The sequence below is a fragment of the Phodopus roborovskii genome, unplaced genomic scaffold, assembly GCF_943737965.1.
Source record: "Phodopus roborovskii unplaced genomic scaffold, PHOROB, whole genome shotgun sequence".
Classification (NCBI taxonomy): Eukaryota; Metazoa; Chordata; class Mammalia; order Rodentia; family Cricetidae; genus Phodopus; species Phodopus roborovskii.
Genome location: NW_026125675.1, coordinates 1,263,797 through 1,290,572, shown reverse-complemented (window position 1 = coordinate 1,290,572; position 26,776 = coordinate 1,263,797). Strand labels below are relative to the sequence as shown.

The following is a 26,776-nucleotide window of genomic DNA, read 5'->3' as shown; positions in this document are numbered from 1 at the left end:
TAGAACCTGGATGGGTCAGGGCCTAGTTCTAAACTGGAACCAAGATAGTGGGTGGTCCGAGATGGTGCAGGAAAAGGGAAGGGGCGGTGCTTGGGGCAGCTAACACGAGGCTGGAACCAATGAGGCAGCAGGTGGTCCGAGATGGCACAGGAACAGGGAAGGAGAGATGCTTGGGACACCTGGCACAGAGCTAGAACCAGGATGAACCTGAATAGGGGTGAGTTTTGAGTGGATGTGGTCAGTGGTGGATGGGGAGCATCTCTATATTAGAAGTCCTTCTGTCTGAACAGTGCCCTTTAGTGGAGCAGTTCCTCAAATCCTCACAACGAACTTTTTTTTTTTTAAAAAAAAATAAGGTCTTACAATGTAGTGGTGGCAGGATTCAAACTGACAGATTAGCCTCAGCTGCAGGGTTCAAAGGTATGGGCCACCATGTCCGCAAGGTTGTTAGATTCTTGTTCACACTCAAATTAGCACAGCCTGCATGGGCAGAGAAATTCAACACAGACTGTTAAATATTCCTCTGATTGCCTTGAACAGATCAGTGGGCAGGAACCAGCATCTCTGCACCACCTGTCTGGATAGAAGCCAGAAGACTACGTGTATCAAGTGCCAGTGCCAACAAAGTCGCTGTATCCATACTTCAGTGGGGGCCTACACAGCCAAGAGCAGGGTAAGCAGCTATTTTGGGAGTAGTCTCTAACTCTAGCAAAGAGCTGGTGAAGGGGCTTCTTGCCAAGGTTCAGAGATTGCAGGGTAGGACCATAGTTAGGGTGGCAATCTGTGTTTCCTTTCTGGAGGCTTTTCCTCTCTCTGATTGCAGATTGTATACAATTTGAAACCATGTGCTTTTTTTTTTTTTAATATCAGTGCCCATTCCTTAGTCTCTGCTTATCTACCCCCTACACCTGTCATTACCATCATTTTGTTGCTAAGACATTTTATTGGTTGGAGGACCACAACATTACCTGTTGTTCCTCAAGAGTCTTAACCTTACCACATGGCACTGTGTAGCAACCTATGGTAGAAACCCAGATCCACACCATTCTCTTGTCTATGGCAGTACTTTAGCTTGTCACACATTCTTTGCACCCACCACTCTGATCATATGTGCTCAGCTCCAGTAATCTTTCCCTTGTGCTGAGCATTTCTTTGGAAGATGAGACTCTCCTATGTCTTGGACCCAGCAAGGAGTAAGTTGCCTGAATCCAACATAGCTCCTAGTGGGTAGCTGAGTGTTCTTCTTGCTCTTTCTTCCACTGGGTCTTTTTCAGTGTTCACAGGCATCATGTTTACCTCCTGACATTGGCATTTTTCCCACAGGTAGTTGCAGAACACTCAGTAGAGTTCCTGGACATCCAAGGAGGTTGCGGTGGCAAGAGGTCAGCAAGGTCCAGTGAGTTTCGGGGAGCTTTATATAGGAAGACCCTCAACAAAATGATTGCAAGAGCCTAGGAAGCAAGACTGAATCTCTGGGAGGAGAAAAGGTGACAGGAAGTATTAACTGAGCTCTTCATTTGCATTTCAGGCTGTGGGAAACCCAGGACATCGCTGCCTTTCTACATGGCCTTAGCTTAGAATCCTTTGTGTCCTGGGACAATGTTGAGATAATAAGTACCCTAGTGTCAGGTCTGTCCATAGAGGTTAGTAGCAATGGCTGTGGCTCTATTAGATGACTGGTGTAAGGGGATGGACTTGGATCCCAAGAAGGCTGTGCTCATTGTGGGCATCCCTGTGCAGTGCAGTGAGGCTGAGATCAAAGAAGCTCTGAAAGAAGGCTTACCTCCTATGTGTGCTCACAAGGTGATAGGCAGGATGTTCAGGAGGGAAGACCAGGCTAAAGCAGTCTTAATTGAACTCACTGAAGTTGTCAATTATATGATGATGCCCACTCATATACCAGCAGCAGGGGGAGCCTGGGAAGTGGTAGTCAAACCCCGTAGCACAGATGATGAGTTTATCAATAAGCTGATCTACTTTCTAAGGGATGAAGGGCGGAGAATGGTAGATGTGGCCAAAGTCCTGGGGTTTAGCACTGCCCTTCCAGTGAACATGGAGCTTAGAAATTCAGACCAAGACAAACCGAGAATCTTGAAGTCTCTATGCAATGGCATATGTTACCAAAAACTGAAAGCATTTTCTGGCAGTCCCTTTCCAGGCCCAGGAGAAGAGACCTTTGAAACCTGGTTAGAGGAGGTCACTGAGATGATGCAGTTATGGCAGGTGTCTGAGGAGGAGAAGAAGCGGCGCCTTCTAGAGAGCCTGAGTGGCTCTGCCCTGTCAATCATGGAGGCACTGTGGGCTAGCAATGAGTCCCTAACTATGGAGCAGTGCTTGAAAGCCCTAAAGCAGATTTTTGGGAATAAAGAAGAATATAAGATCTTACAGTTCAGGCTCCTTCAGTGTTCTCAGAACCCTGCAGAGAAGCTATCCGATTACTTGCTGCGCTTAGAGCCCCTGCTCCAGAAAGCAGTGCAGCAGAGCCCCTTGTCACCACACAGTGTAGACTCCATTCGCCTCAAGCATCTCTTATCGCGAGTCTCCCTGACCACTGGCCTTAGGGGAAAGCTGTCCCTCTTAGAGCAGCAAGGGTGCCCACCCACTTTTCTGGAGTTAATGAAACTCACTCGAGATGAAGAAGAGTGGGAGACAACCATGGTAGTGATGAAGGAACAGCAGAATCTGGCAGAAAGGGAAAACAGGGCCTGTGGGGCCGCAGCAGATCAGGTTACCACCCAGGCAGGTTTTTTTAAGGAGATCAGCACCCAGACCATAGGAGAGGAAGTCACACCAGTGAAACGGAAGAGACTGCTTTGGAGACACAATGCTGGGGAAGAGGGACCTATGAAGGAATCAGGGTTCAGGGCTGAAAATGAACCTGATGAGCAGAAACCCCATGTTGCAGCACAGGAGTCGGGAAACGACAGAGGGGCTGGGGCTATGAGCCACCCCAACCCCAGAGGAATATAGGCTCAAGACCTCCAGGAATTCCTTCCTGTAGCAGGCAAATGGTAGGGGACATGAGTGGTGCAGAAGGGCAGGACAGCCAGGGCCACAGTAAGGAACCCCACTTGCCACTAGCCAGAAATAATTCCAACAAGCAAAAACAAGTTCCTAGCTCAGTGGCTACCATGTTCCAGGCCAATGGGCAGTACCAGAGAAAGGAATGGGGGGCTACTATAGCCAAATTACAGGGTGATCCAGACTCCAGCTGGGACACTAGTGAGTCAGATGATGAAGAAGATAAAGGAGCCTCTGAGCTAAGCATATCCACTGGCACTGAAGCAGCACAGGGCATGGAGGAACTGGTCACAGGGTCACCTTGGCCAGAGAGAAGCAATGCCCAGGGGAAAATGCAGAAAGGCAGGAAGACAGTGCTCCGGAGAGGAGGCCGCAGGGTGCAGCCCGTCTTCAGGATCGTCTACACTGCTCTAGGGGAGCCCCACGAGGGCAGCACCCTTGAGTCGTTTCGTGAGTGAAACCCCGGGGTCTCTCAACCCAAAGGTCCCGGGAAGCCAGTACCCACCCGGAGGCAGTTTCCTCCTTGGCACCCTGAGACGACTGTGAGGGAGAAAAGACCCCAGTGCTGGAGGCATGGGGGACACCATGGGGTTCGGGCCCTCAGCTGGCCTGAGAGCCTGTGAATGTGCGGGGCAGATTTTGTGTGAACACGAGGTAGAGGAGCAGCGCAGGAGGACTTGGTAGGGGGTAGTTTCTTCTGTTCTCTTTTGTCCAGGGCTGTTGGAGAATCCCAGAGAGCAAGCAAGGAGAGCCTGGTACAACTCGGCTGGCAGGCACCTCTCAGGTGCCATCCCCCATCTGCCATCCATACCAAACCGGTGAAAGGAAGTTACAGAAGAGTTACAGGATTCTGCCTGGCTCTCCCAACACAGATGCCCCCTCCCCATTGCTACCCCGAGGCAGGCTACTCCCTGCTCTGGCCTGCCCCCACCCCAGTATCTGCTAACCTCAAAGTAACCCAGCTATCCAATGAGTCCCATGCCCCCTTGTGTGTGTATCCCCACTCATTGCTGCTGTACAATGCTGAGAGTGACTTGTGTGGAGCCCTGACTCCCTGGCACGTGTTTTGGGCTTCTGTGCCAGCCAAGGTTATGCTAGCTCTCCTCCCACTGGGACACTATATTGTAGCAGGAGATTGTGTGGGCAGCATCCTGGGAGTGGGGAAGGACGGGACCCATGGCTTCTAGTGCGCACTGAAAGTTTCTGTGTTACCTCTTTTTTAATAGTTTTAGTGCAAGTTTTTGTTAAATAAATTTCATAATTTCATGAATGTTCCAATATGCCCTACTTCTGCTGCAAGTGAGTTGGAGGGCAGCAATGGTGGCTAGGTTGACATCAGCATCTGTGCATGTCTGAGACCATGAGGGGCTATAGTGGTCTTCTGGATGGGAAGCAGTCAGGATTCTGGTAAACAATGGATGTGAGCTACAGTGACTGTCTTCCTAGGGCACTTGACAGGAGCAGGAGTAAAGGGGGTACATGCTGAAGGAGGGGTGTGTTACAGAAGGGTAGCCCCTGGATTTCTGGTGCAGCAGTGTATTTGTAGAGGATTCAGGGCATCTATGGGACAGATACAGAAAAGACTCCAAAAGGGCCAGGGAATGATGCCCCTATAGATGCTGTACATAAATTGGAGCATGAAGCTTTTCTACCTACCCAGTTCAATCCACTGAACGATGTTTATGGACTAGACAGAGTACTTAGCAGATTTGGGTGTCACAGGACAAAGGGGGTGATGAGAGACTCATTCCAGACAGCCTGTCATAGCATTTTTCCTGTCCTTTGGTGGGGGTATGTGTGTTGTAATCCCTAAGTAGGTATGGCTTTTTATGTTTACTTCTGTGTGCACGTACCCATGTGTGTTAGTGTGCATTTTTGACAGGGAATATGTGTTGAGTCACTGTGTGTGTGCAGGAGCATGGTTTTGAATGTTGGGAGCATGTATGACTATCTCTGAAAGTGACTCTATCACTGAAGGTGAGCATGATCACATGCATGTAAGTGAGAATCGGTGTATCAGAGCATGAGACTGGACTCAGTGAGGGTCCGGTGACTTGAATGTGAAGCATGTGTATGTTGATGAATGTAAATGTGTGTTACGGAATGAGTGTGGCTGTCATATGTGTCACTGCAGAGCTTGTTAACCAGTGTTTTAGAAGGGTGGTGGGTTCTGACTCTGAATATCAGGAGGCAGAGCCTGCTTCCCCCTGAACCCTAGCTTCATTTTCACGCATCACTCTCTCGTGGCCCAGTATCGTCTACAGTGTGAGATTAGAAAATATTTATTAGGCGTGAGTAACCCTTCCCCTTTAGGGTTACAGCTCCACGGTTACCTCCCCCAACTCAAAGTAGCTTGCCCCCTCCCCCCATAAACTTTTGGCAATTTTGTTTCCCATTCTCCTGAGCACTAGGGTTATAAACATAAACCACCATGTCCAGCTTGGTTTTGTAGCAAGAATTGCTTCTGGTAAACCACATGCCTAAAATCACCAAATTACTATAATTGAGTGCACATATACACACAAAAACCAAAAATGTTTTTGAAGGATATAATAGTGATGTGTAACATCTTAACATTTATTATAATTTGCATACATTAATGTGGATTAAGCAAATATAAGTAGAAACACTAAGCAATTAAAAAGAAGTAAAATAATGCAAAACCATCCCTCTCTTTTGTCTTTTAAGACACAAAAGGACTATTTGGATTCAAATCAGTGCTAACATTGCAAGCTATCTTCGAGTATCTTCCATATTTGTAAAGTCCCTTAAATGGCAAAGTATACCTTTAAGGTGGAGAAAGCATCCCACCCTGGGCCTCTTTACTCTGGATGTCACCTATGGAGTGATTCACTTTTCTCTTATTAATTCATTTGGCACTCATATGTTATTGCCTACCATCTGCCAAGTCCCATGTTAAAGTGGAATTTCAGAAAGACTAGTTGATAATTAGTGTGGGGGTGTGGCATACTGTACTGCTTCTCTTCAGAGTACATGCAGCAGATAAATATGTGAATAAATAGAATGTTCTTTGACTACTTGATAGGAAGAACAAGTCCATACTGAAATGTGTTTAGGGCTCAGAGTCTAAGTAAAGAGAAGAGCTATTTTATAAGTAAATCAAATGAAGCGGCCTCCATTTTACATCCCCAAATCTTGAGGGCTATTTTTCCTTTCAAGAAGCTTACAATTTAATGCTGCACCTAAAAGCAGCAGAGTGAAGTTGAATCAGAGCAGTGTATTAGCAGACTGCAGGATGAACCTGCCTCTGCTCTGCCAGACATCAGCTTTTAGTGCTTTCAGCACCTGGAAACCTAGAAGTTGATGTTGGTTTGAAAACTAGTCAGGGCAGAAAACAGGTCACCGTGTGTTCAGGGCAGAGACTCTACTGTGCCATTCACTAGATAGCAATTAGATTACTATAGTGCTTCAAGGAGGGATCCAAGAAGCTCAGAGACAGAGTGAATATAACACCTTTCCCATGTCTGAGTATGCCTAAGGCCAGTATTTCATAGTGGGAATATAACCCTCCACACAGTGTCTAACACATGCTCAACACTAGGTCAGTCTCATGATGGTTATTGCTTCTGGAGAAAGTATGGGCTCCCGAGAGAGATAACAATGGTTCTACAGGATTCTTCCCACTTCTCTAAGCATTACTATCTTCATTTCTAAAATAAGAATATCTTAGAGACTATTAAAATGATTAAAAGCCAGTGCTTTGTGTAATGCCTGGTGTGCAGTGAGATCTCAAGAAACCTTATCTGTTCTCTTTTTGACTTTTTGGGGATCTATATACCCTAAATGCAGTTCAAAGAATTTCTAAGTAACTCCAGGAATCAGGATACTGAGGATAAAGACTTGAACTAGCTATCAAGATTCAAACAGACACAGATAGCCTTTTTGGTAGAAGACTCTTAATTACTGTATCTTACCAAATTTAAACCTGGGCAAACTTTCCAATTTGTACTGATATACCTGATGGGAAAAATTCAAAGGACAATGGGAGGAGGGAATTAAAATCTGCTACATAATTATATCACAAACTATTGTAAAAATTGTATAAGAAACACAAACACACAGAATGAACATACAAGCTAAACATTAGCCTATTGTCAACCCTTAGTATTCAAAGCCTGTAATCTCCCTACCAGGGATCGTCAACAGCATTTGGTTTTGCCCCTTGGAAGCCTCCAAAAGTCTGCATACACTGATACCTACACTTGTGCCCATGTCTGACATACCAGGTCACCTGAACTCATTAGAAAGGCAACAAATCTTACGGAAGTCAAAGTGGAGTTTTTCATCCTGGGGGCATCTGAGATATGGATTTGAATTTCTAAGGTATAACATCATTGAGATACAATACTAGATGTGTTATTTCAGAACAAGGTGAGCAGAAGTACGGTGAAACCAGGTAAGGAGGATGTAAGGGTTTAAGAACCAACAATTTGGGAACAAGTACACAGCCAAATGCATCTGGAGCTCATCAGCTTCTTTTCAGCCTGTGAGAGCCAAAAGGAAACAGAGGTAGTAATTAGACTTAAAGTAAGCATTCAATACCTGACAGCACTTAATACCGGACAGCCTAAGTCCAATGCAAATGCATTTCCTGGAGAGAAGATAACCTTTGTGTAACCAGAGAGGGAAAATATGCTGTGTTCAGACACTTGAAACAATCCCATTGGCTACTGGCACAGAGGCTGCTTTATTCAACATCGCTATTAAGCCTAAATCTAAAGATATGCAAACAATGGTGGAAACAGTCAAAGGTATATAGCAGAGAGCACAGTACTAGAATCTGAGACCTGGGATGAGGTTCATATTCTACCATATACCAACTAGGTGTTTGTTCAGAACATTTCCCTTCTACATCTTTATTTGCTTGTCACAAAATAGGCCCAGGTATTCCAGGATTAGAGGATTCAGTTGAGGTTCTGGATGTGGGAGATTTCTTTAGAGGGAGATGCTATAACTCTAGAAACTTGAGAAGGGTCCCTAGGGAGGGGTTTTGCCCATATGACTTAAGATCTGAAAGTAGCATAGGGCACAGAACAAGGACTTGGGATTATCTGATTAGACTGACTGAGAAGCATAGCAGGGTTCTGAAGTAAAATCTAGGTCCAAACCAGGGCAAACTCTTGTCTTGTTCCTTTAGTCTAATGGGGTTCTTGGCTGCTTATACTATAGGCTTCCAGCACTCACCTAGAAGAGCTTCTCATAGCATTTCCCACAGTGGATGGTATCACGGTGAATGAAGATCTGATCTAGGAGATCACCCATCAGTTTATTGCAAATCCCACACTAACAAAGAAAGCAAAGTGGAGATCAAGACTCAAAGCAGATGCTGTGAACTGCTGGGTGGCACATTTTGCACTTTCAAGTAGATAACAAGACATTGCAAATAGATACAAACCCTGATCTAGAAAACAAGATTCTCTCTCTCCTGTCTCTCTCTCTCTCTCTCTCTCTCTCTCTCTCTCTCTCTCTCTCTACACACACACACACACACACACACACACACACACAAAAGCTGGTTAGGGACAGGGGAGAAGGCTCAGTCAGTAAAGCACTTGCTGTGGATTTGATCTCCAGGATCTCCAGAACTCATATAAAATATGGGTGCAGATGCACAAACCTGTAATCCCAATGCCTGGGTGGCAGACACAGGAGGATTCCTGGGGCTCTGACCACTCCAAGTTCACTGAGAGACCCTGTTCCTGCTCTCAAAACTGAGGAAGGCATCCAGTGTCTGACCTCCACAGCCATATATCTGCCAACACACACACACACACACACACACACACACACACACACACACACACACACACACACACACATACACACGGATCACAAGCATCCTGGTTAGGGGTGGCAGTTTCACAATTTAGCCCAGGTTAAAATCTTGACTGAAACTTTCCCAACCTCCATTTTCTTATCAGATTAGAAGAGACTGAAATTGAGCAGATTACTGTCAATGCTGAGTAACTCTGTGACCTCAAGAAAATAATGCTGGACTAGAGAGGGCTCCATGTAAGCATCAGGACCTGAGTTTGGACCCTTAGAACCCACATAAATCTGGATGTAGTAGCATGCATCTGTAATTTCACACTGTTATGGGAGGAAGAAAGGTGACTTGCTGGAAACTCATAGGCCTGTTACACTGGCATACAATAGCAGACAAGAGACCATTTCAAGCTAGGTAGAAAGTGAGGCCCAACACCCAAACTGTCCTCTGATCCCCATGAAAATGCCATGGCACTAAAGACATATGAACACCTACACATACATACACCACACAACAAACAAAGAAACAAACAAATGGAATGCGTCTCCAACCCTGCACTTAAGGCCCATGGGCTACAACTCGTGGTCATTCTGCACAGCAGCTTTTTGCCACAACTCCAACTTTGTCACACAGTATGTGATTCCTACTTAGGCCAGCTTAGAACTTGTCTGACAGTGCTTCTCCCTATGTAGCAATCACATGTAAACATTGCAGTTGCTGTGTGTTTGCTACTTTGAAACTAACCCTCACCTGTAACTACCATTCCTTCTCCCTCACAAAGTAAACTTTGGGGTTGTCTTGAATGTCACAAGCTACCAATTCTGAGCATTCTAGTCACCATATTGCCATCAACCATGATCAACTTCCTCAGCAAATTGTCTTACTTTGATAGATATGTGAATGAGAATTCCTAGACAGAAGCTATGTCTGCAAAGGCTGATTGACTGATCAGAACATTAATGATGTGGAAAGGCTGGAATGTTACAGGCTTAAAGCCTAATTACAATTATCTTGGGTTTTCTTTGGCCTACATAGCAGTTCCTTGCCCCTTATCACTCTCTCACTAAAAGACCTAACATCCCAACAGATAAAAACCCTTCTGGAGTCTAGCAAGTTAACAAAACTCCAGTCTTCCACCAATCAAAGGCTGAGAGTGTCATCTAAGACCTATAGCTGACATTTTCCCAGTTTTGCTATAACTGCATATTTAATATTTCCACCAATGCAAAGTTTCTTGATGTATGGAGTTCTGTGTTTGGAGAAAAAGAAATGAGTATTTCACACTCCGGGCGGTTTTATGTTTGACTAATGCCTTGATTCAGTTTGCAAAAGTAAAACCAAAATAAAAACAAAACAAAGAAAAACACCTAACTATAGGTAAAACTCTGCTCAACTGAAGAACATGTATCATCTTAGCTTGGCTTATTTTAATCAATTAAAAGTCTGATGCCTTCTTACACCTACAAAATTCGAGTCTAAATGCTAGAGTCCACTGCATCTTCCCTTCACCGCTCTAATCATTAGTCTTTCCTCCTCTACTTGGTAAGTTTCTCTCTAGCTTCTTCAGCGTGCTAAACCTCCTGGGCACTTACACAACTCTTGGTTTCTCTGGATCCTGGACTCTCCTATGCCCTCCTGGGGTACCTTTCACCTGGGCATCTCTCCTTCTCTCTGGCCTGCTACACCTATGTGGGCATCTCTCAGTCCAAGTCTTCAGCAGTTTTCCCCTTTCCATTCTTTAAGCAAGTCTTTCTTCTTCTACTGCAAACGTGTTATCCTGGAGTTCCCTGCTTTGTCTACTTTTACTACAAAAGCCACATTGGTGTTCCAGGACACTCCCCTTGCCCTACTGGGTCCATATCATGTAGAAAGTGTCACCTTTCTGTGATTTGGGACATTTCTCTCTGACAAGTCTCATTTCGCTTGGGTATTTCTCTGGATTGAAATTCCAGAGAATTTCACCACTACATTTAACCCCCTTGCTCCTTTTGTTCTCAGCTCCTTCCTGGATATTCCTCTGATCCCCCTAGGAACCTCAGTCCCACAACTTCCTTAAGCCCTTCTGGGCCTACAATCCTTTGCTTGACTCCTCCCCCTGGGAGCTACCAGCTCCATCTCTCCTTTTACCATCCTGGGCCTCCTGTTTCCTTACATCGTCTTGGGCCTTATATGACCCTTTCCCTCTTCCTCCTTTGACTCACAGATTTTATTAAAGTCTTGCTATCTTACTGCAAAAGGCTTAGCCTCAGTATATAGCTCAATCAGTGGCCAAAGATTGGCACACTAGAGTTTCAAATTCTCTCATGTGGTAACAACTTCTGTCACTGAACAAATGATCCCCAAATCTCTTATACCGAAACTTGCTCTGCTCTACACACCCAAATCTCTCTCATCTCTAAGGTTAAAAACTTTTCAATCTTAAAAAATCTTCTATCTCAGCTGGGCAGTGGTAGCACAGGGCTCATAATGTCAGCATTTGGGAAGCAGAGGCAGATGGATCTTTGAGTTCAAGGCCAGTCTGGTCTACAAATTGAGTTTCAGGACAGGCTATGCAGAGAAACCCTTTCTTGAAAAATCAAAAACAAAATAAAATAAAACAAAAAACCCTCTATCTCTACTATTTCTTTGCTTTCTACTCTCAAAGAAAATCTCTTAAAGCTATGCTTTAAACTATGTCAGGCATAAGTTCATTGGTTAAAAATATCTCTAACAAGGCTTTGATGATCGCGCATGGGAGGCCTCCCCCTCTCTCAGGAATGGATGGGGGTGGCATGGGGAGATGGTTAGAGGGGTAGTAGGATGGGAGGGAGAGGGAATTGCGATGGGCATGTAAAATAAGATTGTGTTTAATTTAAATTAAAAAACAATTTAAAAATCTGTAACAAACTTTAGCTTAAAACATAACAAAGGGCTTATAGTTAAACATCTATGTATTATTAATCTTAATTTACTACAATTTACTATTCAACTCTTGTTTTAAAAAGGTCTACTAGAAAATAGATATTTTTAAATAGCGACCACATGGCTGGTAGCTGTCTTTACTAAAATTAAAAAAAAAAGAGTATATGCCATGTGACTTTACCACCATCTTGATTAAAATGACCATGTGGTGTAAATCAACCAAAGCACCAATTATAAAACTTCTTAGCCCACTGAGCCCTATGCTTATCGCTGCATTTTCTTTTAGACTAAGGCAACAATAGGTCTCCAAAGTATTTTGGATTAGGATAGATTTTCATATGATGATCAATTCCTAAGGTTATAAAGGTCTATTCACAGTAATAGAAACTGACTTAGAGATGTATTTCTAACTACTTATGTCTTTGCTGTTTTCAATACAAGACTTCTGAAAAATCTTAGATAAGGAACAACATATGTTTGATAAATAAGCTTTATAAATTCCTAAAGTCTACTAAGGTAACAGTAACTGACTTACAGATATATGTGTAGCTTCATTGTCTTTGTTAACTTTGTTAAGCTTTAGCCATTTGGCTAAACTGAATAATACAAAAAACTGATATTCTGTAATTATGCACTATAAAAAAACCAGGAAAGTTCCCAGTCTCCTTATGGACTGTATTTATGGTTTAAAATTTACTGCATTTATGGCTTAAACTTTTATTTTGATGCTAGAAGTTCTTCAATTGAATCTTCAACTCACATTGTTAAGGCTCAAACTTAACAGGGATAAAGCTATAAAATCCTAAAATCCTAATTTTATAAAAGGTACTAACTTATTATAAACTGTTAAAGTGAATTAATACATGCAAGTTAATGGTCAGAACTATGCTGTTAGTCATGCTAAGGAAAATGTAATTCGTTTACAAGTATATGCTTTATTTAGCCTCCTGTATATGTTTTTAAGGTTAAGCCTAAAGCAAGTAACTAAAAATAAGTTGTTGTTTTTTTTAATCAAGTATGGTTAGTAGACAATGGTCCTCAAACTCTTCAGAGATCTGCTGAATATGGCATTTTAATGTTTAATGGTAAACCTTACTGTGATAAACAGAAATGTCAGCTCCTAGCAGCAACCCTAAAGTCTCCGAAGATGATGCAGATGATCATGTGGAGCCATATTTCCTCACTGCTAAAGTTTGGGGAACTCATGCAGAGAAATCCATCTTGCAGTATGATTGGTGAGTTTCTTCTGTCTGTTACTTGTAAGCAGGGCTTGTATGTTACCTTAGGTTCCTTTGGTTCTGTTTTTCTGGCCAGAGACCTACTTAGAATTTGATAAATGCCACTATCACAAAAATACAGAAATTTCCTTGACATATCCATACCCAGTTTCTGGATCAGATGGAATAGTAGGTGTCTTTTCCAGGAGATATCTTAAGACCCGATCCCCCCTTCTGTCCTCAGTGTTCTACTTCCAAGGCAAAATGGAGAAGTACTTCCCCAAAGCAGCACATTAGCAATAACTACTTGTATATGCACTCTTAATCTCAAGTCTTTAAAGTGCGTTCTTTCCTGACTGTCTCTCTACTGTTAAGCTAACAGCTTAGATGGGGGACCTCAGGTGGCTCCCATCCCGTATGATGTTCTAAAGAAGGGGCTGACTTCTATAATTTTTATGCACAAAATAAAATATAAAGTAACATTGAGGAAACATTTTCATCAGTGAATGTAGCTGCTCTCCCTCAGCTATTTAGTTCATTAAAAGAGAAAAAGATATTACTTCATGTCTACATGACAAACTTCCTATTTTTGATTTTTTTATAAAGCTTTTCTCATATCCTAAAGAGATAGGGATAAAAATATTCTACCTTGATTTTTTACAACTAGGTACACCATTTATAAAGGCTACTTTTACTAAAATGTGGTTGTTGATAGAACCAACTTTCTGATTGGACTTAAGGACTGCTTTGCAGGGGGAAATTCATATCTAGTTCAAGAAAATTAAAATCTGTGTTGCCAAGGAAGTCATAGGCTCAGTGGTTAAACAACTGCCATCACTTTAGTAAATCACTAAGTGGCTAAGCAGTTACTGGCTGCTATGGGGAGGGTACTTTTCTTTGGTGGTATTGCTATGTCGTAAGTTACCATGTTCCTATAGGCAAACCCTCACCTCTGCCTCTGTAATTAACTCTGATTAAACTCACTGTTTCACCAAAGTACATGAGTGAAATAATTTCTTTCATCTTTTCTTAGTGCTGTATACTGGGTGAAAGAACATCTGTTCACACATCCCCTAGGAAAATTTAATTCAATGCCAGTTAGAATAAGCCATGTTTCTGTGTTGGGGCCTTTGCACTACTGGCCCTTTATGAGAAATAATCTCTGCCCAGAATGCCCTTTTTGCCTCCATTATGAATGCGCTTTTTGCCTCCATTATGTTACTATTCATGTGGAACTGCCAGCATTCCTCTATTCATCTCAGTGTTCTGGTGAGCCTCTAAGATTGTTCACAGATATGTGCAGAAATTCAGTCTCATGTACATTTCCATACTCCCTCATCAGTTCTGTATTCTGCAAAATATTCACATCTCTTTCTTACCTTAAAGCAGTACTCATGGCAGCAGATGCCCAGATGTTCAAGGGTAATCTTTGGACAGTCTCTGATCTCACGGCTGCAGTAAGTACAGACCCCTTCAGATGCTCTAGAAGACAGAAAGAAGATCCAAGCACTCAGGCTGGTACCCAGTCTTCTGATATGATGCAGCAGATCTTGTTTGAGGCAGAGAGACCTAAGTTTGCCAGCTTTGCATTGTGTTCTGTGGGAGCCAAATCTGTATACTGTATCTATGACAAACTGGTTCTCAAACTTGGAAGTATTCTCCCAAACCAGTATTGTCAGCCCTCTTCTGCATGCCTGGGACTATGGTGCCCACCGTTTCTCCCAGTTACTATCTTTAGTCTGATTGTATAGCCTGTTCAGAACCCATCCTAAATTCCCAGAAGATACTGACTTCTGGATCTGTTATCTCCTTTGTTTTAGGGTTCCTTTTATTTCTGATAATCATCTCTGATACTCCTTACTTGTCTTCCCCTAAGAGGAACTACTGAAAGAGGCTCTTTTCTCTGATCCTACACGCTAATGTTAGAAGTTCTGTCTTGCAGAGATATAGACCTGATTCCAACAGAAGCCAGAGTATCACTAGCACTGCCATGGACAATGACGGTTTGAGACAGGTCTCAGATGCTCACGCTGTCCTGGGAGAGAACCCCTGTCCTTTAACCAAGTCCAGTGATTAATCAGTAATGATAGATTCTGGATTTAGTTTTTGGAACAATGGAGAACAAGAGATCCAGGGTATTTGATCTGTCATGCTACTGGAAATTGATACACATCACTTGCTCTTATAATTTTCAGGCATCTCACCCATTTGCTATCTGTGATTTATATGTGGTTTGAGTGTGTCCCCCAAGGATTTATGTGTTAGAAGCTTTGTCTTCAGTGGAGCAATATGACATATGGTAAGATTTTAAGATCAGGGGAGAGCTCATCCCTGTACTCCCGGAAAGATGGCCCTATCCTTCACCATAGACATGCACCTCGCCTGAGAAGCACACTGGAGCTAACCCTGTGGTCAGGGGCATAGGTGACCCAACCCTGTGTGGAGGAGAGCTGAAGAGCTGACCTTGCCCCTCTTGTCTGCTATGTGGTGGCATGGGTGAGGAAAAGATGGCCTCCCTCCTCTGCCCCTTGCTACCTGTGGCAGGAGAGAAAGCTGGCGCTGACCTTGGGGTCATGGGAGTGGGAAAACAACCCCTGCCCTAGATCAGCTATAGTACATAGGAGACCAAGCTCTGCATCCCATCTGGGCAGTATATTTGAGCTGACCCTGTTGTCAGGTTCGCAGATGAACTAGCCTTCATGGTATGAGAGCAGGAGAGTATATACACGCACGCGCGCGCACACACACACACACACACACACACACACACTCATGTACACGCCCATGCACCCACGAACACACACACACACACCACAGGCTGCATTGGGTGAGCTAGTCTAGGCACTGCTGGAGAACTCATGTGCCTAGTGATGATGAAGGAAAGCTGGTGGGCTGACCAATCCAGCTACCACCCAGGCCAAGAACCAGGGTTATAAGTTGTCCCACTCCAGCACCCACCTCATTTATGAACTGTTGGGACATGTGAAAGGGGGGAACCTATAGATCCAAAACAGCAGGATATCTATGACACAGGACAACAGGATATCTAAGAGGAGCCCCAGTGAGAGCCCAGTATGGGTGGTATAGCAGAAACCAGACTATAAAATCACCTGATGATTGACTTACCATATGATATGTAATTTTTGAGATTTGGTTATCTGGATCTTTCTTCAGATATAATGGAGAGGACATCTGTACCTCCTTGTCTGTTTACAAGCCCCTGAACTTGTTTGTGTGGGGGAAGAGGAGCACACTGGTAGTATTTGCTTCATCTTAACTGGCTCTGCCAGTAACTCACTATGACTTCATCCTCTCCTACCCGTATCCCACATTACAGATCCACTCTCTAATGCAGACTATTTTCTTTCCTATTCCAATAAAGTAGCCCATCATACCATTGCTGTTACCCACTCCCTGTCTTATGCTCCTTTTGATCCACAGTGCCAGGCCACTGTGCATCCTTCCTAACGATAAAACAGTTTTCCCTACACAACAATCTCTTGTGTAGTTGTGTTTTCTTGTGGTATCTAGTCAGATGTGCAATTTAAATAAATGAATCAGTGGGATTTATCCTGCTGTCAAGAGCCTCCTTGGGCTTTCTTTCAGACCCTGAATTTCCCTTCCTAAGAAGCCTTTTGTGTCTATGCCACAGCTGGGTTTTAAGGCTTTAACTGATGCAAATGTGGCATCCTGATTAGGATAGTACCACCTTATGCAGTGTCCCACTGTGTGGCTGATTTGCAAACAGATCAAAAGCTTCAAAGCAGCAGGGAAAAGACCCATGAAGAGCTCGCCCTTAGCACTCTTGCTCTCTCTCCACGTAACTGGGAGACCTGTAAAGAAAGCAGGCATACCTCTCAGATCGTGGAGTACCTTCATGTGGGGGTTTCTTCTCCAAGGAGTCCTCAATGTTGCTGGTACTGCAGGGAGTGTAATGGAGAAGACAGAACATCATCAGCCACTGGGACCCTCAGTTTTTTGACCAGCAGGGAAAAAAGGCAGAATGGATATGTATGGCTTACTATGGGGACTTCCAGAAGCCCATGTACTGGCTAGTTTTATATCAAGTTGACACAAGCTACAATCATTTGAGAAATGGGAACTTCAATTAACAAAATACATCCATAAGATCAAGCTGTAGAAAAACCTGTAGGACATTTTAATTAGTGGTTGATGGGGGAGGGCCCACCTGTGGGCTGGTGGTCCTGGGTTCTATAAAAAATCAGGCTGAGCAAGGTATGAGGAGCAAGCCAGTAAGCACCACCCTCCATGGCCTCTGCATCAGCTCCTGCCCTGTGTGAGTTCCTGTCCTGACTTCCTTCAGTGAAGAGTAATGCAGAAGTGTAAGCAAATAAACCCTTTCCTCCCCAACTTGATTGTTTCATCACAGCAACAGTAATCCTAACTAGGGCAGAAATTGGTACCAGAATAGTGGGGTATTGGCTGTGATAGACCTGACCATGTTTGGGGGAAGATTGTGGAATGGCTTTGCAACTCTCAGTTAGAAAAGCTACTCACTGTTCAAAGCTTGGTGAGCTGTTCTGTGGAAATTAAAAATGCTGACAGCAATGCAGATGATGGAGGACTGGCTTGTGAAGTTCCAGAAGGAAGTTAGAGAGAGTCCCTTAAGGACTCATATAAGGGCTTTTGCATATTCTGAGTTAAAAATCTGTGGTTCTGGTTAGCTGGGGCTGGAATATTATCTGTGATTAACAAGAGATCAGAACCATGAAAGTAAAACTGCTTTTGCTGAGATTCTCGATGTTGGTCAGAAATCAGCTCTGATCGAGAGACCAACATCATCATGGTGAAATCTTGGGGGACATGTTTGCTAAGAATCAGCACACGGAAGCTGTGTTCCAGAGGCAGCCAAAGCTGCATCTTGGGTTGGCAGCTGAACTTGGTAGTGTAACAGCAACCCAGGTGGTACTGGATTTGAAGGCATGCAGGGGTAGGTCATGGAGAACAGCTGTGGCTTGGCACTGTGTGGCGGGACTACAATCCCTGAAGAAAGCCCAGGAAGGCTACTGGTGAAGTGCAGCTTACTTGCAGCAGAAGACCCCAGCATTTTGAAGATGCAGGTACCATGGGAAGATGCAAGTGCCAAGAAGAGCAGCAGCACTAGCATGGAGCCAGCCAGAGCCTAGAGAAGACAGCTGTGTGTGCTGCAGAGTGTAGGACTGGAGAAGTGGCCAGAAGATGGGGAGTGGGTTCCAGACATTGGACACTGAGTTAACAGTTGGAGTTTGGTTTTACTTTGATTTGATTGTGACTATGCCTTGGTTCTTCCCTATTGAAGTAGAAAACATTTTTTTAGGCACCCACAATTGAGACATTGGGTTTTTTAAATTTCAATTTTAGAAAACACTGAATTTTTAAAGACTTTGGGACGTTTAAATTATAGAATGTTTATAATATAGATATTACATGTGATCTTGAGGATGAATAATAAAGGAAAGGTTATGGCTTAATAGTGATGTGTTTGTGTGTCAAGCTGATAAAGGGTCAATCGTGGTGGCTAGTTTTATATCACCTTGATACAAGCTGGCGTGTGGGTAAGTGGTACAGCACTGAAAAGACATGTCATCAGTGAACAGACACGGTGGGCAGTGAGAAAGGTGTCTGTATGTGAAGCCATCTAGCACGAAAGGGAAAACGGAGACTAAAGGGACTTTCTAGCCACCTCACTACACAGAAACCCTGGAGACGTATCAATCTTTCATTAGCAGGCATGTGTGCCTTCATTCACTGATTACCCAGCGGCCACTCCCTACTGAGTCCTGAGTGGGAAGCAGGGATAAAGTCAGCACTGGGCCTTGTACATGCTGTGACAACAAAGTAGCTGAAACTTGTTCTCACCCGCCATAGTGTGAAGACACTGGCTTCCCAGAAGACACTTCACTGGCATTCATGTATTCCTTCACGAAGAGAATCCCTCTGCTGTAGAAGGAGCACAGCACAATAGGACGTGTACTAGAAGATTCCAGGGGCCCGCAGCAGGCTGTGCCCCCTGCCCAGTTTGATGACAATGCAGAAGCTCATGCGAAGGAAGGCCTAGGGTAGAGGGGTAGCGGGTTCCACAAGCCAGGCTGCAAGGGTAGCCGCAGACAGATGCCAGGCTATTGATGCCATTGTATATATGGGCTCAAATCTTTGCTCCTCAATTCATTCTGTGTTTGGTCTAAGATGTGAAAGATGGCTTCCTGAAATCAATGTTAGCATGCCTTCCTCCATGGAAGCCTCGAGCCCCAACCCTCTCCCATACTTGTGTGCTTCGGCCCCTCCAGTTTCCTTTCCCTCTTCTGTGGCTGAGTCTTTCCCGGATTCTACCCACAATCAGAATGTTATCAGTGGCTGAATGACGGACAGCTGGCTTTTCCTGCTCAGCGCCTTACCTGTAGCATTTTCCTGCTACTTCACATTCCCTTACCAATCATGTTCCAGGGCCCTTCAAGCCACCTTACTTTATACTTTTGGAAAGCCTTTGCAAACTTTGGAAACTTGCTACTCTACTGGCTCAGTGTAATCTCATTGTTGACCCTCAATTCCATGTATCTCAATCCATACCTCTCATTCTTCAGGCTCCCTAGAATGGTGCCCCTTCTTGTAAGCTATAAGGTATTCAATAGTATGGCTAAAGGAATATATATGAGACAGGGGCAGAGACAGAGACACACAGAGAGAATGGCTTGGCCTCCATGGCTTTCATGGGTCCTGGGAGACATGCTTGGGATGCTAGCAAGGCCCTACAAATTGCAAAGCCCTGCTGCTGGTTGCATCTGCAAATTTCCTGTATGTTCCACCTTATCTTCTTGTTGAGATGAGGACAAGAAAAGCATGCTATAGGACCAGGTCCAATCCTACCAATAGGCTTGGGGCAGTAAGATTTATACTTGAGGAACTAAGACCTTTATCTGCCCATTTGCTACTGGAATGCAAGGAGTCAGAGGAAACATCGCAGAGAAAGCAAAACACAATAGAAGCTGCATCCTTTACTTGCAAAGAGGTTTCAGGTAACCTCCATGCCCAACAATATCACTGGATGCCCCCTTCTTACATAGTTGAGCTGGAGTCCAGTTCACTTGAGGTGGCTGGAATATGTAAGTGAGTCTCTTCATAGGCAGCAGTGACATTAACAGTGACCGAGCAGCTTGAAGGGCTTTTCAACCTGAAAGAAATGGAGAAGAGTGAGCATGTCTCTACTTTGTGAGTTAAATAGTGCTTTATGGACTAACCTCAAGTTTGCCACTTCAAGACCTTTGAAAGCATGTCAGTGTTTTAGGAACAGTAGCTGCAAATCTCTCCCCTCTCTCTCTCCCCTCTCTCTCTCCCCTCTCTCTCTCCCCTCTCTCTCCCTCTCTCTCCCCTTTCTCTCTCTCTCTCTCTCTCCCTCTTTCTCTCCCCAAGACAGGGTTTCTCTGTTTAGCTCTGTAGACGAGGCTGGCCTTGAACCCACAGAGATCCTCCTACCTCTACCTCCCAAGTGCTGGGATTAAAGGTGTGCACCACCACTGCCCCCATAGCTGCAAATCTTAGTTATTGCTCTTGAATGTTTCTCAGAGATCACTGAATGGAGCCTCTGTATCTATACAGATGAGAAAATCCAGGTAGGATGGGAGGTGGAAATAGGGGAACCCCGGTCAAGGGGGCTAGCTATACTAATAGGACTTGGTAAGCTCCACGTTGAGCAAGAGACCCTGCCTCAATTAAAAAAAAAATCAAAGATATCTGACGCCAATTTGGACCCATGTATGTGCATCTATCTGCACCCACTATGTGCCTACACATGCAAACACATGCACACCACACACACCAGCAGATGGCAGCAGTAAAGGGACAAAGTTAAAAAAAAAAAAAATCAAGGAGACTCCCTAGTACCTGCAATGTAAACACCAAGAAGCCTCCAAAGTTCTTCATCCCCAGTGATAAGGAAACATACCATTTAACTTCCCAATGATTTCCTCTCCCTAACCTACAAGTCCCCACGTCCTACCTCCTGTTCACCTTACTCTATCCCCATCAACCACAGGGCCCATCCTTCAGGCCCTCTTTCCTCTTCTTTGTTTGCATGTGTTTTTCCCAGCTGCTACAGACCTTCCTTGTGAACAACACTTTGCCTGAGGCACTCTCTGTCATAGCACAAACAGAAAAAAAAGTATGCACATCCTGGTGTGCAGTGCAGGCTCTGGGCTCTAATTCCTATTAAGGTCAAAATCAAGTCAGCCTCTCCCACACACCCTGCTAAGGCAGTAGCCAGTGGCAGCTTCTAAGGAACCCATAATGGATGGATGTGGAGTTCACAAAGTTCCATCACAGAACTGGAAATGAAAGTGACTTTGTAGGAATATGGAGAATGCCATCAAATCATGTCATTTTCTCTTGTCCTCTATGCCATGCAACAGCCCCTAAGCTCACATTGTAAGTGATAATTGACAGAGTAGTCCAGGATAGAGAAAAGTCATACTAGACTTTGGATAAAAAAAAAAAAAAAACCTTAATTTTCCAATGTAAAAAAATAGTGTATAAGCAACCTTGGTGTGGCCAGGCTCTGCTCTTCTGAGGTCAGAAAACTCCCACTCTGGAAGACCTGAATTGCTCATAGAAAGTGCAGGAGGAAACACTGTTCACTTCCTAATGTGTTCTGCCTTGGTCTTTCAGCCTCTCACAGAACATCTCTGACCCTAGTTTCCTCAAACTTCTGCTGTCAGTTTATTTCAAGCACTGCATACTCCTAGATCAGCACTATGGAGGTGACTCTGGCCATCCTAGTGGTGGTAAGAGAACTCAAAACCTGGCAGCCTATAATTATTGCACTAAGTCTCATTCATACCCGGCTCTACCTTTCTGAAACCTTACAATCCCACGAATGCAAAAAGAAACAGGCCTGTGTTGTGGCCCCTGACACCTTACTTTTTGGTACTATCATCCAATTTGATTTGCTGCTCACATCCGCTGGGGCTGCTCTGTGGCTCTGGGGTACTGGGATCTGCAGGTTGTTGATTAGCCATGGTTTGGTCTCCTTGGCCTCCCTGAGGGGCCTCAAGTGTCTCCTGGCAGGCCTTGCTGATCTTGGGCGCTGCATTTTTATCCTCACATGCATCTGGAGTACTGAGAAAGAATGAACATTGTATATATTATGCTGAGAGCAGCAGAGGCCTGACCATTGCTGTGTCTCTGGGGTCTGGATGTGACTTCCCAAGGGCATTGGGGAACCAATCTCAAGAGCCAAGAAGCCACCTAAGTCTTATAAACAGGCAGTCTCAAAGTGGCAATCGCACTGGTGACCAGCCATCTCATGCTCTGATGCCATGATGGACTGCCTCTCTCAAGCTTTGAATCAGGTGCTCTGTCACAGCAAGGAAAGAAGCAATTAATGTCCCTTCCATGTGCTTGCTTAGGATTTTAGGAGAGAGGGCACCCATGAGTACCTGTTTTTTTTTTTTTTTTTTTTTTTTTTTTTTTTTCTCAATTTGAGTTGAAAAAGAAAGCAGAAATGGAGATACATGCCTATTGATGAAGGTTTGGTGCCTACAACTTTGGAACCAAAAGGGAGGCTCCCTTTACATCCCTAAACCACATGGATTTTCCCAGGTAGCTGACAGCAACAGCTAGCTAGACAACTGGCATGGGGCTTTTGATGGGAGAAAGAAAGCAGAGATTTGTTCTTGAGCACTCCAGACAGAACTCATACCTTTACACAACTCCAGCCCACTCACATCTGTACAGCAACTCCCCTAACTTCCTCATTCTCACTTAGCTCCTTCCAGGGTCCATCATTAAAGTCATCTTTCCCTCATCCTGAGCCACAACCTTTGTACAGGTCTCCTGCCTTGTGTGTTGTACATCTCCCTGGCATGACACCCCCCCCCCCAACTCATCTTCTCAAGGTGTCTCCTACATGACAATCATTTGGTTGGCCTTTTGGGTCCTCAGGAGCAAGGCTTGCCTAGCCCTCTCTCCATGCTTCCTGGAAGGCTACCAAATTAGCTTTCATTCCCTGTAGTCACCCTGACTTTCCATTCAGCATACACCCTACCCTTTACCAGACCTCTGGTTTCCTCAACCTGAAATGCCTTCTCTAGTGCATCTATTGGGGAAAATTCGCCTTAGCTTTCAAACCCAGCTCCAATGTCACTCTTCTTGTAGAGAAAGCCACAACACTACTGCCCATCCATCGCCAAAGAAAGGAAAACACAATCAATCACTTTCTCCAGCAGCTGTAGGCTGCACTTTTTAAAACTTGTTGGCCCCTGTTGTCAGCTGTTCCCCTGAGATTGGTGGGGTGGGGGTGGGGGTGAGGGTAGGGGGATGGGCAACAGGGATCCAAAGCCAGGATCATTTATGATCCTTCAGCGCCATCTTGCGGCCGTTGTGGAAATTGCCTCGGAAGCCCCGTTGACGTCAGTCTCGGGGCAGCCATTTTGCCTTTCGACTGTCTCATTTCCCAGCCAGCACAGCAGGCTGAAGTTTCAGCTGCAGGAAATGGCTGCGCGAGTAGGTGTATTCATACCCAAATGCTGGCCTAAATACCGACGCCCAGAGCGTCATACGCATGCGCACAGCCGCAGGCAATGCATCAAATTGTAGACCTGCGCAACTAAAGCATGCTGCAGTCTAGTTGGAATAGGCACAGGCGTATGCTTTCTGTATCCGCAGTGCACGTCTGCAGCAGGCTGATTGGACCTATGGGTTCACATCATTAATGTGTGTACCCGAAATGATGGTAGTAGAGGAGAGCTTGTAAACCTTAAAACTATGTAACATTTTTGATTTGATAAAGCTAATATATTGTTGAGAAGAATCAGACTCTAGCATCCATAATCCCAATCCTTTATAAGCCACCCTTGGTTGTGGCATCCAAAAATATCTCCAATTATTACAAGATGACATAGGAGGGTTGGGGGTGGGCAGTGCAAACCTCTAAAGAACTGCTACCCTTAAGATTTGCTCTAAGTGTACACTGGAGAGGAAATTGGAGAGCTTAAGAAAAATACTGGAGACATATGCTCAGGAAATTAAACAAAAAAATCTCGGGAAGCGCTTTGTTATTAATACTGCTGCAGGCAGGAGCTCGGAAGTGGTTCAGCAGTTAAGAGCACTGTATAGTCTTTCCAGAGGCCCTGAGTTCAATTCCCAGCACCCACACGCAGCTCCAAACCATATGTAACTCCAGTCTCCAGGGATTTATCGCCCTCTTCTGACCTCCACTGATACTGCATGCAGGTTGTGCAAACATACATGTAGCCTTTCACATAAAAATTTTAAAAGCAGCCGGAGTTATGAAATTCTGTCATTATGAATATTTACATTAATTTTTCAAACTGGTAAACATCAAAGGAATGTACTTCTTGGAACTTGGGCTCTACAACTGGCCAGATTTAGACTTTATTCCTAGTTCTGCTCATCACATGAGTGGACCTAAGTTTTTTTTCCCTGTCAAATTGCAAAATCAGAAATCTTTCTTGGTTTCAGGAATGATAATACCAGATCAAATATACCAGCCTGTCCTGACATTAGGCTCCAAACAAAGTTTATCAACTAGCTTGCTGAAATGTCTCGTAAGGTTTCTATAAAGCTTTTATTAGTACTCAGCTATATCACAAGTATGGTTTTGGATATGTCACTTAACCTTTCTATTTGCTTCCCCATTTACTCATGTCACTGTTACTGGGATAACTTTAAAACACATAAAGACAACATAGTGTAACTATCATTAGCTAATATTTTCAGTGAGTGCTAACTGTTGTTAGTGCAATTTAAGAAATGGTGCATAGCAAGACCTGGTAAAGAGGCATTGTCCACACTACCTCCAAGCATATTATTTAAAGTAAAAGGCAATTGTAGTTGTAATGTGGACATATAAACACCCATTCACCTTTAAGCCCATTAACCACAGCAGTCTCTTCTTAGCATTAAAATCTGATCGATAAAGTCTGTCACCCTCTCACTCATTAGTCACCAGCTATGTTTTGGAACATGCTAGGCACATTTCCTCCACAGGGTTATTGGGTTTGCAGTTGTGTAGCTTCAGCTTCTTTCTAGAGTTGATTCTTTCTCTTTGCTCACTTGAACTACCTCCACAATCCCTTTAACAAGTATTCCCCCTTCCCAATATCTCTCATAGGACCATAGTTGTTATCTTCACAGCACTATCCTTCCAAGAAGATATGAGGACCTGGGTTTCAAGCCTTTGCTCTTCATACAAACTAGGTATAAACCTGAAAGGTACCATGGAAACAGAGTACAAGGCTATAGCAGAAGAATGGATCGTGGAGAAAAACATCAAACTTAACATGGCAGAGAAACCAATGATTTCACACATACATCACAGGCTACATCTAATAAAACAGCACAAATGAGAAAAATCTTTTGAACTTCAGGATGTTCCCAGATCTGGTCCACTTCCATTCTCTCTCCTCTCTTCCTCTCTCTCTCTCTCTCTCTCTCTCTTTCTTTCTTTCTCATATCTTAACTTTCAGTTACACCATCCACCTCCTTTGAGACAGGGCTTCCCACTGGCCTGGAACTCACCAATTAAGCTAGACTCGTGAGCCAGCAAGACCCAGAGATCCTCCTGTCTCCACTTCCCCATTGCTGGCATGTCAAGCTTCTCATGTGAGTTCTGGTGATTGAAACACGTCTTTCTGCTTGCAGCACAAGTGCTTTACCAGCTGAGCCATCCCCTGAGTCTCACACGTCCATTCTCAGGAATGTGCTTCTCTTTCTTAATAAATTGTGTCTACTTCTACTTCTATGTCCTTGGTTCTATTGTCATTGCTTAAATGGCTTCAATTTCTATCTCAGTATATACTTTCAAAACCAATATCCAGTGAGCTATCCCAAAGATCCCTTCTGCTATAAGTACTGATTTGTTATTCAAAAGATGAGAGTTTCTGGAAAGCCGAATCACAGCTTCATTGTCTGGAGCAAAAGGAAAGGGCCACCCCAGCAGTTGAAGGAAAGGACATTTCTTGATTAGAGTGCTTTTTCATTGGAAGCAATGGAAAGCTTCCTGTCACAGATAGGGCCAAAATATTTCAGCTAAATCTGTCTCTCCATATATTTCAGGCTAGTTCACAGATAAGTTGGCTTCATCTTCTTATCCAAAGCCTGATAGATGCGCTAGCTGCCTGGGTTTCTAGCACTGTCCATGCCTTACCCCTTTTCATTTCCAGCACTGTTATTCTTCTTATTCTCCAGGAAAGAAATTATCACCATGCCAGACCTGAGGAAAAGGAAGCACAAAGTTTTGCTGAGGCTCAGAATGGTGGAGGCTGGGGTCCATGGCTCCCCTTTGCTTTCTCAGAGGAAAGGGATGTACAAACAGGAAGGATGACTCCAGTGAATGAATAGTCAAAGAGAAAGCCATCCAGAGCCAGGCCCAATCATACTGGATCAGATGTTTTCTATAGTAGCCAACAGCATACTGAACCAGTGTGCACAACTGTAGTACAGGCAAAGAAAAGACTGTCTATGGAGTCTCCAGTACCACACAGAACTATGTGAGGTAGGGAAAGTGATTTGGACTTAATTTCCAGGAAGTGGGAAACTACTGGGAAGTTGAAAGAGGAAATAAATGTATCCTGGTTTATTTTAGGAAGATTTCTGTAATGCCTACACAGACAGCAAAATGATACATTAGTGGCAAAAAGAACTATATTCGTGGCCCAAATGGCCTTTCCTAGACATGCTCAGAAACAGACATTTCAGAGGTGGGGCCTACTGTGTCTGGTTACAGGCACCTTTTGCAACAAGGTATGGTAGTGAGAAAATGAACCTGCTCAGACAACCAGCTCAGAAAGCAGCCAGAAGAGCATCCTCCCAGGATCCTCTATTATTTGTGCCAAAA

At 44.1% G+C, this 26,776-nt stretch overlaps 2 protein-coding genes across 2 annotated transcripts in view; one reads left to right on the top strand and one right to left on the bottom strand.

Moving 5' to 3' along the window:
• Positions 1–1,653: 1,653 nt before the first annotated feature.
• Positions 1,654–3,479, top strand: Pnma5 (PNMA family member 5). Its single transcript, XM_051178257.1, is given in 2 exon segments — positions 1,654–3,010; positions 3,013–3,479. Coding segments are annotated over 2 exon segments (1,824 nt in total).
• A 3,897-nt stretch (positions 3,480–7,376) lies between these two features.
• The window catches only part of Znf185 (zinc finger protein 185 with LIM domain), a 42,053-nt gene continuing 22,653 nt past the window's right edge, over positions 7,377–26,776 (bottom strand). Inside the window, exons 15-22 of the mRNA XM_051178367.1 lie at positions 26,087–26,152; positions 21,838–22,035; positions 19,985–20,095; positions 18,787–18,867; positions 16,782–16,847; positions 14,307–14,409; positions 8,227–8,325; positions 7,377–7,526 (exon numbers count right to left, since the gene is read on the bottom strand). Coding sequence (XP_051034324.1) covers positions 8,227–8,325; positions 14,307–14,409; positions 16,782–16,847; positions 18,787–18,867; positions 19,985–20,095; positions 21,838–22,035; positions 26,087–26,152 — 724 coding nt within the window. The 3' untranslated portion in view covers positions 7,377–7,526. The remainder of the gene's footprint in view (positions 7,527–8,226; positions 8,326–14,306; positions 14,410–16,781; positions 16,848–18,786; positions 18,868–19,984; positions 20,096–21,837; positions 22,036–26,086; positions 26,153–26,776) is intronic.